This window comes from Anopheles merus, chromosome 3R (genome assembly GCF_017562075.2).
Source record: "Anopheles merus strain MAF chromosome 3R, AmerM5.1, whole genome shotgun sequence".
Taxonomy (NCBI): domain Eukaryota; kingdom Metazoa; phylum Arthropoda; class Insecta; order Diptera; family Culicidae; genus Anopheles; species Anopheles merus.
Genome location: NC_054084.1, coordinates 44496109 through 44507853, shown reverse-complemented (window position 1 = coordinate 44507853; position 11745 = coordinate 44496109). Strand labels below are relative to the sequence as shown.

Genomic DNA, 11745 nt, shown 5'->3' with positions numbered 1-11745 from the left:
TTATGCTAATACGCGAGAGATCCCATCAGAAAAAATATAATGACAGTGTAATAATGCGCAAATAATTCTCAACAATTCATATGACTTCATATTCATTATTTCATTGCCTTCTCAAAAATATATCTATAACAATAAGCTGTAATTTTGATAATTCATTTGCACCTCACAACATAAAGGTCTAAAAATGGTTTTAAATAGTAGTCTTAACAGTGTTCTGTAGATGGGTCATTTCAGTATTAAGTGAGATTTATTATTATCTTATTAGGTCATACAAGACATTGAAATGAAGAAAGAAGACTAAACCGAATAACCGTTCTAACACTATCATCGTATAAACTATGATAATATTTTAAATGTTCCTTGGGATATGAGGTTTCAACCCACCACAGACATAATGTTAAGTCGTCGAATGTACCACGGGATCGTCCCACAATACAATATTTAGCTAACTAACAACTTAGATAGCAACTCAACTCTGCTACCAGACGCAAGATTGCAGAATGATGTAAATTACCATCCAAACAGCCCTGGAATATGGATTGGATTAAGACTCCTGCAATGTCCATTGTACCTAATTAAACGGACAACATCAAACCACCAATGCTCGAGCAAGCCGTGGAAAATTCCCTTTCACATGATGAACGATAGCTCATGAAATACTTGTGATATGTATGGTTTCCAAATTGTATGTTGCCGAGTCGACTGTCTGATTGCTAGTAATTATTTTTTATATTTTCGTCATTAAACCTAACAGTCCTTCTTACACTAATAGTAACGTAATCCTATGTACCTTTTTCCTATAATCTTAAATTCTATTCGCTTGCAGCCAACACATGATAATGACAAAACATATGATTTCGATCTATTCCACCCTTTTCTTGGACTACTCGACAAGGCAAGGATCGGATTTCGACAGCAGAGTCCGAGTATGTATTGTACACTAATTTTAATCGGATCGGATAGGATCGGATTTCGACAGCAGAGTCCGAGTATGTATTGTACACTAATTTTAAGGCAAAGCCGTTCCTCCTGAATAAAAAACAACTTAATTCTGTAAGCAATCATTGATGCAATATTAATTACTAAACATTCTTATAGTTCTTCCTCAGGCTTTGTAAAATGTAAATGTAAATGAGTAAATTATATTCGTCAATAAAATTAACTGAGAGTTCATTTATCTACGATCTGATTTTGTTGACTTAATCTACTCCGCTTTAATAAACTAACACTGCATAAACGAGCGTTCGGAAATCATTACACTACCCCAGGAGAAGAACCTAATTGATTTCTGTGTGATTGAAACGATTGAGAAGTGATCGGTTTTCAAAGCTCCAACGATATTGCGTCCTAAGCATGATTAAAATCATTAATCCTTGCTTCTTAAAATTATGCGCGGCGTTTACTTATTTGTTTGGTTCCGCCGCGGTACGTAAAGCGGCATAACGAGTTTGCTTATGAATAAAAGATTGCAACTGTTTTAATTAGGCGCATATCATGGTTGGAGCTCAGAACTACCGAGATCGAGTAGAAAATGAACCAAACATAGCGATCACAGAGGTAGGAAAGTGATGAATGCCTGTGTCGTAAGCTCGATGGAGTGGTGCTGGAATGCAAAATGGGTACAATCAATTTTCCTCCCGGTAGTGTATATTTTGGGCGTAAATTGGGCGACGACCCGTGCAAGAGGAAAAGCGGCTTCAGTGTGGTGGAATTCCAGGAACAACCAAGTTGATGAATGCTGGAAAGGGAAAACATCATGAATATTTGACTAAAACCATTCACTGCCCGATTTAGCTGAACGTGTAGGCCATTTAAAGCAAAAGCGATATGATTCAATTTGGGGTTGATTTTTACTGTATTAGTTCTGGAATTTGTTGTTTTTTTTTGGCATTTCAACATTATTTGAATGCATTAAAATGGAATCTCTGTGGAAGTTATTCTACATTGCAGAGAAATTGATGAACCGTCACAAACTACATGTCTATTGTTAACCCCAGAAGTTTGATAATCATTTAATTACTTAATTTCTGAATACATTTGTGTATTAAAAAATGTACATAAATTCTCCAATTCACATGCAATTTATAGAACATGACGTACATATCGTTATTGATAAAAGTTTCACATGTATCAAACATTAAGTGAAAATTTGTGAAAATAAACAAGACCGGCAGGATATGATACGCCCGAGGGAGGTTGACAGGAGGTCGAGTGTCTTCATGGATGGCTACAATTATTACGACATTTTTTATTAAAACATCGAATATACTTTAAATGACATTCAATTTTTCATCAAACATACGTGAAATCCTATAAAAATTCTGCACATCCTCTGGCTTACCAATACCTAACAATTAGTAAAAAACGTACGAGTAAACTAAAACATCTACTCTACTACAGCAGTTCACTAACATGACTTGATTGTACACTAGGCATCGGATCGATCGAACCCGAGACTATCCGATAAGATATCAGGTGTACGTTGATGTCCATAAGTCATTGTTTCATATCATCTGTTCGTTATAATATGGCAGCCAACAAATTGTCAACAAATTTCAAGAAGACCTAGAATACAAAAAATCTCACTGAGAATTTTTCTAGGTGTCACTTATGAGTAGTTCTGATTGGTTTTCATAGGAATTTGATAGTATGCGGTAGCATTGATAGCATTAGTTAAAGTGCCAATATTAAAAAAAAAAATAAAGTAAACATATGCATATTTTAACACATGGCCATTGTAATACTTCATGTATTCCCAAATTTTCCACCATGTAAACAAAAATAACGAAAAAATCAAAAATTCGAAAAGCGCCGTATACCCATTATTATTCCTGTAGTTAGTGTATTATGATTACAGAGGAGTTAGAGTTGGTATGTAATTGAGTTTTCAAGCTGGTATGAATAGCAAGGGTTACTGTAGTAATATCGAATCATAAAGGGTAAATCAGACGTCAGATATGTGTTATTTTCAATGATCAAAATATTAAATGTAGTAATGTATGAGTTATTATTGACAACCTGGGCCTGGTGTGCTAGATTTGAAGTCGATTTTTCACTGAGCTTGATATGCAAATTTCAGCCTTTTTATTGGCAAGACTATTGACATTTATAATCGTTACTTATTTTTGTGAAAACAATTCGAGTGGTTAAAAAGAGCCTAAATATGTTTTCTAAAATTATTTTTCCCCTATTTTACGGCTTAATATGCCTATATGGCCCCTAATATGGCCAATAATGGATATAATATGTCATCAAAATACCGAGTTTACCTCTGTAAAAATAAGTATTAAGTAAAATGTCAAAAAATCTTTAAGTTATTTGTAGCTTATAATATGTAGAACACGAGGGTTATTTTTTATTTTCGCTCTAGATTTATCAAAATACAGTTCAATTAAAAATTGCATCTCAAGGTACCAATTATGCCTATAGTGTTGCTAGGAATTCGCCATAACTGTACTAATTGTGGCCGTATGCCAAAACTCATGGATTTTTACACCAAAAATTGTTTTGTGACATTGTTTTAACTCAAATCAAGTAATAATAAGTTCACTGCACCAATATAAGTATATAACCATCATTAAATACGTAAAATTAACATTTTCAAACATCCGTTTTCTATCACTGGTTGTATTGATAGTCTCGCTCAATCCTTCATAACACCTGGAAGCTAGTCAGTCAAAAAAGTATTCGTCTGGCTGATTATTATACAGAAAAATACGGATTATGGCCGCAATAGGCATGGGATGGTAAAAGTAATGATGAATTTTGATAAAGGGTCTATCAATACACACGTACTGCTAAAAATAATCATTAAAGTAGTGCAATAACAACTAAACTATTTTAAAAACTGAAACAAGTAATTTGTTTGGCGTACAAAAATTATTAGTCTATATGACTTTTGGGGTAATGTGCGTAAGAAAACAAACGTTATTCGTAAGAAAACAAACGAACCTCAAAAAGGGCGTATTTTTGACTCACTCATCCTACAAGACTTGTTTCAATTAATCTCTGGGAAAAATATTGCATTGCCGGATCACGTGGCCTAGTTCCAATGAAAAATTGGCAATTGATATCATATTGAGGGTCTACCAAATCGTTTTCATCTCTTTTGTTTCAGCAAGATTGGTGTTTTGGGCAAATGGGTATGTTCTACCATTCGACTGATTTTGAAACTTGTAATAAAATAATAATATATAATTTTCTATATATTTTTCAATAGCTTTTCTCACTGAGCCCTAGTAACATCGTATCTTTATGTTATCGTATCTTCGTAAATCGTCAATTAGAAACAATATCAAATCTTATGTTGTTTTCTTAACGTTTGTTTTCTTACGCACATTACGCCAAAAGTCTGATAGACTAATAATTTTCGCATGACAAACAAACGACTTTTTTAGTTTTTAAAACTAATTTAGTTTTTATTCCACTACTTTAATGCCTATTTTTTAGCAATACGTTTGTGTTGATAGGTCCTTTAGCGAACCTCATCATTACTTTTACCACCCCATGCCTATTGCGACCATAATCCGTCTTTTTCTGTAAAATATTCAGCTAGAATTTATGTGAGGCAACACTTTTTAAAAAGGGTGATATTAAACAATCCGATTGTGGCCAGCATGGAACTAATGATGCACAAATTTGTTAAAAAGATCAGATTTGAAACAAAAAATCCATCCGTAGTTTCAGAACGTAAATTACCCGTTTTAGAGCAAAAATATTGTTCTTTAAAGCCATAATTGGTGCTATAGCCACAATTGGTACACTTACATAGCTAGTGAAGAATGAAAGCGGATTTCTCCTTTGGATTTTCTTGTTTTGGAGCTGTGATAAAAAAAGCTGTTTTGCTTGTCTCATCTGTAACTAATCTGTAAGAATATTGATTATTATTAAGTTAATCTGCTAATAAAATTTAAACATTTTGTAGCATACCTGCTATACAGATCTTATTATAATACACACTATCAGCTATAGACACATTGTAACACACTTCGGAAAGTCAAACCACACTATTGCAACACATTCACACTCAGCAAATCAGATCATACCATAACAGCAGCCGGAAGAATTCAGGCCCCATCGTTCATATAAAAACAATTGTGACACACTTCTTGAAAACACCCGAAAGACGCATAATAAGCAAATCAGGCAAACTAGGTGAACCGAGAACGCATAGCAACTTATTGCTAAAAGCGCAGTGTAGGCAATGATCGTCGAACGTTCTTTGGCTAGAACAGTTGAAACTTTCCAGAACCTTTGTAAAAACACTAAAAGCGCAGCATAGGCACAAATTGACAAACACCCCACACCATTTCAATTTATAAATTGTTACCAATAACAATAACATTTAATTGGGACAAAATCATATTCCAAAACCAAATGAAGAAAGTATCCCAAAATTATCAGAACTTCTGAAAACCTCAGTAATGATTAGTCCATCAATCCATATTACGATAATCAAGGTTGTACAAGTACGATGGTATGAAAAGTCATACTAAAAGTTGTTCAGTAACTTTTTATACGAATAGTTTCTTCCTATCTTTAAACATCAGGCAAATCCTTTTGCGGGTCTGATCTAATGATGCGCCGGGCCGCATTTGGCCCACGGGCCGGACTTTGCCGACCGCTGGTATAGACGAATTGTCAAACTCGTGCTATGGGATCATTTTTTTGCAATTGAAACAAATCGATTTGTATTTCGTTTACTTTTGTTCGGTTCGCCGTACATCGCAGTAAGCTCGTGATTCATTCTTCTCTTCTCATCATCCATACTTAAACACACCGCCAAAGATGGTCCGGAGGATGCGTCGCTCAAACACGCCCAGAGCGTTTGCATCCTCCGCTCGGATGGTCCAGGATTCGTGTCCATAGAAGACCACCGGACGAATCAATGTGCGATATATCTTACATTTCGTGCGGGCTCGAAGTCTTCTGATCTCAGCAGTCGGTGAAGCTCATAGTATGCACGATTCCCCTGCACAATGCGTCTCCGGATTTCGCTGATGATGTCGTTGTCCGAAGTAACGACCGTCCGGAAAAAGCAAAACTCCTTTACTACCTCGAGACTGTCGTCGTCAACTAATACACTGGTTTCCAGATGGTCTGAGTCACCGGCAAGCAGGTACTTCGTCTTCATCGCATTGATTCTCAATCCAATTCTTGCTGCTTCGCGTTTGAGTCGAGTGTACGCCTCACACACCTTCGCTGTTGTCCTGCCGATGATGTCAATGTCATCCACGAAGCCAAGAAATTGGAGAGATCGGTAGAGGATCGTGCCACGGATGTCGTTGTCTAGCCCCGCGCTTCGAATGATACCTTCCAGAGCGATGTTGAAGAGGAGACAGGAGAGTCCGTCACCTTGTCTCCGACCCCTGTAAGAATCGAACGATTCCGACGTAAAGTTCGATACTCTCACCCCTTCACTGCACCCCCTTCTTACCTTCACTGCACCCCGTTCATGGTGGCCCGTAACAGTCGGATCAACTTCTCAAGGAAGTGGTACCGCTTCATGATGTTCCATAGCTCATTGCGGTTTATGGACGTAGGCCGCCTTAAAGTCGATAAACAGGTGGTAAATAGGGATCTGGCGCTCTCGGCACTTCTGGAGGATCTGCCGTAAAGTGAAAATTTGGTCGGTGGTGGATTTTCATCTAACAAACCCAGCTTGGTAACTGCCGATAATTTTTTTAGCAAGGGGCGCCGGTCTGCAGAACAGGATCTGGGATAGAATCTTTTTGGCGGCATTAAGGACTGTGATGGCTCGAAAATTCGAGCTGATTTTGATGACCTTCAGATACATTGAGAGATAGTAAGTATCGCATTATTAAACCGTTTCGCGAGAGCTAACAATGTGAATGCTCCGCTCGCTCAGCAACATAATCTTTCGAAGAAAAGCTATTCAACAGAGTTTAGGGCACAAAAACTGTGTGTTGCCTATTATAAATAGGTGAAGTAAATAGCAACATCGAATATTGTGTGAAGTAGTTGTTGTACCTATTAAACGATATATACAATCAAGGGTTGACGTGATATGAATCGAAAACACGGTTTAGCTTACACAAAGTAGAAGTAGTTTATTCCCATCTGTCAGTTTATTTGTTTCTTTTCTGTTTGGTAGTGAACAACAAATTGATACATGTTTATCTATTACAGGTAATTCAAGCCCAGTAACTGAAAACCCTTTTGTGTGAGGGTGATCTACCCGATATGAAACGCAAGGTAAGCATACATTTACTTGGTACGGTTAAAGGATGCATTGTATTCTGCTTGTTTGTATTTGTGTACGGCCATTTACGTTCCAGTTGCTTGTCGGTAGGTATTCTACATTCTTGCTTGGGTGTATGCATATTTACAGATCGTAGTATCTTATAGTTAGCTAGTTAAACCTGTTTTGTTTGCCTATGTTTACTCAACGCGTCACAGGTTTCGGTCTGTTCGCTTCATTGTACGTGCTATATCTTAACTGTTGCTATCATTCGATGGACTAAATTTTACACCATAGCTTACGCTGTATAACGATACATTAAAATTCATTTGACTGTGTCGCAAAGGGTGGGGAAGGGGGAAAAGGAAGGAAAACGACAGGAGTTGGCACAAGCAAGATAGTAGCGTTTTATGTACATTTAGTTAAAACTTTTTACAAATTTTACCTAAAGAGAAGGTAACGTAAAGATTTGTTCAGTACCAATGATGCCACTGTTGTATTGTTATCACCTAGACACATCACTTCCCCCATGTTGACAAAACCTTCTGATCAATTCATCAACCCGCCACCTTTGTCATGGCAGCTGTCGCAATCATGCTATAAAAGTAGATGTACGCTGTAATAAACTAAACCTTCATGTTTTGTTGGCTCATTTACTACGAATTTCATGATAGCAATAATGTTTTGCTATTCGTATTTGCGTCGATGTAGCAATTTTATGCCGTGCCTGTGCACCGGAAAATACATTTACAGTAACCCAATTTTTAAGCTTGTTTTTGAGATTTGTGATTTTCACCAAACCGACTGGCCGGTCGGTTAAACGATTGCCTTGGGGCGTAAGTACCAAACAAAGGTACGCACACAGTCATCGGCACACTGGTTCGCAACGTGTTGCATCACCTTGGAACGAACAGGACGCAGCTGTCCAGGTTGACGAGGGCCGGCGAAGAAATGGTGGCTGCAGACGGGGGCGGCGGAACAGGGTAACTGCTCGGAAGCGTATCCAGCTCGAGTGCCGTACCTTCTGCCATGGAGACATTGGCCGATCCAGCACCGCTCTTGGCCTCCCTCTGCTGGGGTCAGGTGACCATCAGATAGCGTATCGAGTATACCATCACGGTACAGATGATGCAGATGTAGAACGTTACCCAACACACCTTAACGTAGGAATCGATCTGCAAACTGCCGGATGACGATGCGAGCGGGGATGATTTGTCCGCTGAAAGTGTGGAACGGAAAATTAGATCGTTAGAATATGGAAAACGTTGCACTACGTTGGGTAACCAGTGCATTATGCAACTTTGTGTGTTGGGGATGAAAGTGGATGCATGGTAATCGCTTCGTTTGTATGCAATTATGTAGCAAATGATGTTGGATGGTAGTGAAAAGCGAAGTTTATAGGGCAACTGAAATAAAACTAGTTATTTGGATAGTTCGAAAATAAAATAGTTTTTAAGTAATTTCGTTCAAACAATTTTTGCTAAAACTTTAACAAACTGTTATGACCGAGATTCAAATTATGATCGTTATTTTGCAATTTACAATGTCTTTAAAAAATCAATCATGTTCGCCCTCAAGATAGTAAAAACTTAAAACAGTAAAGATAATGCTGAAATGCACCAGGGTAACAGCACCATACCATGAAGTATGGTACGTCATGAACATAGAAAATATCATATCACATACGGTAGAACACATCACCCACCATACTAAGCCACACCGTCAACAGCCAGTACATTTTAAAATGTTTTTACTTTCATCAAACTGGCACCGCCTGCTTTGTTTCTCTTCTCCACTCCCACGACAAAGAAAAATGATACAGGAATTCTACCCTTCGAAGACATCTCCTCCTACTCTGTTACACTGTACCTACATGCACATCGATTTATAACAGCTCACATGCTGATACACGAGCTTATTTCCATAGTGTCCCATAAGTGTATATTTCACACAAATCGTTGTAGCAAATGTTTTCAAAACTTCCGTCGCTCCTTCCCAACCTTCCGCTCTGGACCGTTGCAACTTATCCCGTTCCAGTACGCCCTGGCCAGAAGCGTGGTACTACATCAAAGTTGTCTGCATTCCGGCCAGTGTGCACACGGTACTGTGGTTGAAGAAATGGAAAACCTATTTTCTTACACCGTTGGACAATCAGAAGCGCGTGAGCGTCGCTAAGGGTACGGTGTGGGCAACAACGGGTAAAACAACATTCAAGATATATGGGTTGGAAATTCTTGTAATGACATACGACAATCTGGACGAACCGGCCAGGAAGCTGGTTAGTGTAGCCCTTTCCTAGTCCACCGAGGGCTGAGTAGCAGCATGATTGGTAGCGATGTAAATTGCTACCGACAGCTCTATTTGAACAGACGCCTGTCCGGCCAATCCCTACCAACAAGCCAGCCCAGCACCCGAAACTCGTCCGAAGCGATCCCGGTAGTCAAATGAGTGCAGCAAGTCATTCTCATTTGACCGCCAGAGGATGTCAGAAAGTGCAGTATGACTTTTCGCAACACTGTCACCCGACAATGTTTGCTTTCGGTTCCCATTTTTTTCTTCATTTTTTCATGCTTTTTACCCCACAATGGACAGAAGTTGTTTTTCCTTCATAAAACATTTCTGTCATCTTCAACTCGTCTGGTAGCCGGGTTCGAATTAACCCCCTTGGGATGTGCTACCAAAGAGCAGAGAGAAAACATACACACTCAAGTGCACGGGAAGTAACCAAGCTTTTGCTTGTATGTTGCTGGCAGTGGACGCGCCAGCGAAAAATATGATAAAACAGTCAGCCCGCTTGCCAGCAAATATGAGGAAAGTATAAATTTTCCATAAAACCCTCGAAGCAGTACCTTTCGAGAAGTTCATGCACTCAAAAAACGAGCGAAAAAGAAGCCCCAAGGAACAACGGGCTCATGTCTGGGTAGTAGCCGGTACGAGCGTTGGAACACTTTCATAGAGCACACGACACCATACATGGTACAATTTACGAGCACTCGGTGAGTATGTATCGGAAAGGCAAGGTGTGGAATGAAATCTGCAAATTGACAAACTGGGAAGCGTTAGTGTTTTGAGTTATGTGCAAATGTGCCCGGCAGCTACCATTCGTTCGCTCGGCGCGGACTAAGGATGCCGTGCACATGGCACATGGAAGATACTAGCAACAAACGGCCAGCTCGTTCGAGGTTTCCTGAGCTTGCTCGAGCTGGCTCGCGATGGAATTAAATGCAAAACCCTGAGGATACTTTACGTTTGCATGCGTTATGCAGCTCATACCTTGCGTTCGGTGGTGTTTTGCCCCAAAGGGATAAGAATTCCTACGATGTTGAAAACGTTTGAAAACGTTTCCGGGTTTCCTTACGTTTAAATAATTGTTTGGCAGTAACCAGAACTTACAAAGATTTAAAAGAAGGTTTCAAAAACAATAAATAATATAACACAGATACGTGCAACGTTCTCAGAGTACGTTGTCTCACGTGTATTACTAGAATATTTCTATCGCCTATCTTTGTTCTGTTTCTACAAGCATTTTTCCACGTTGAAGGAAGTAGAGAAAACACAATAGACGACAACAGGCAGAGGCTGCATTCCCACGTTCGATTGTACATGGCCCCTTTGGTATTCTATTTGAATCTTAGGCAGCGTTCTGTCAATTCGAACGGGACATTAGACTACAACGAACGTGTAGAGTTAGAATGGTGGGGTATAAGCGCACCGTCAGAGACTTCTGAACAAATAAGACAAACATTATCTAGGACATCAGTTTGATTTTGTTTGTGAAGTTTTCTACTTATACTTTTACTTTGTGCATCCTTACTGCCAAACGCTTTAGAGCTCATTGTATACGTCTGTTTTTCTGCATAGAATTAGATATTGCTTCGACAATGAATGTGCAAAATATAAAATATACAGATTCAAGACATGTGCCAATATTATTTGTACAGAATACATTGTATTATACGCATTATAGCATTAGGTGTTTTGCACATCCATGGCAATATCCATGTCATAATTTTATTATAATTAGTTTTGAATGTTTAATTACGAAATTATTTTTTGAAACACTAGCAAATTAGTCGTTGAATGCTCTTGCTGTAATTATATATTAATTTAAACAATGCAATTAATTTATTTCCCGTCTAAAACTGTAGGTATTGTGGATTACGTAACCACAGTTCTGTAAGACATGGGACAGACGACAGAAATCGATCACATCGAACAGAGTCTTAGTTGCATGGATTGTTAGACCGCTGTCTTAGGTGACTTGTAGAAAGAACTATTGTTTTCAACTCGTACCAACGATATAAGATATGCTCAAACAAATTTAAGAATTTTTTAAGTATTGATATATGATTTTCTATACGAAAGCAACAATAATAATTTGTTCCAGCTAACAAAGTATTGCAATCTAAACCCATTCCACATAATGAGGGCCATTAAAGTGCCACAATTAATTTTTTTATTACTCTTATATTTCGTTGTTCATGTTGTTAAGCTCTACAAAGACTTAAGGAATAACTAAATCATTAGAGTTATATTGCATATTG

The 11745-nt window shown here is 38.3% G+C and overlaps 1 protein-coding gene across 8 annotated transcripts in view; it reads right to left on the bottom strand.

Moving 5' to 3' along the window:
• Window positions 1-7074: 7074 nt before the first annotated feature.
• The window catches only part of LOC121596845, an 83371-nt gene continuing 78700 nt past the window's right edge, over window positions 7075-11745 (bottom strand). For all 8 annotated transcript variants that reach the window (XM_041922144.1, XM_041922138.1, XM_041922137.1 and 5 more), the window contains one exon: window positions 7075-8420. In XM_041922144.1, coding sequence (XP_041778078.1) covers window positions 8281-8420 — 140 coding nt within the window. In that variant the 3' untranslated portion in view covers window positions 7075-8280. The remainder of the gene's footprint in view (window positions 8421-11745) is intronic.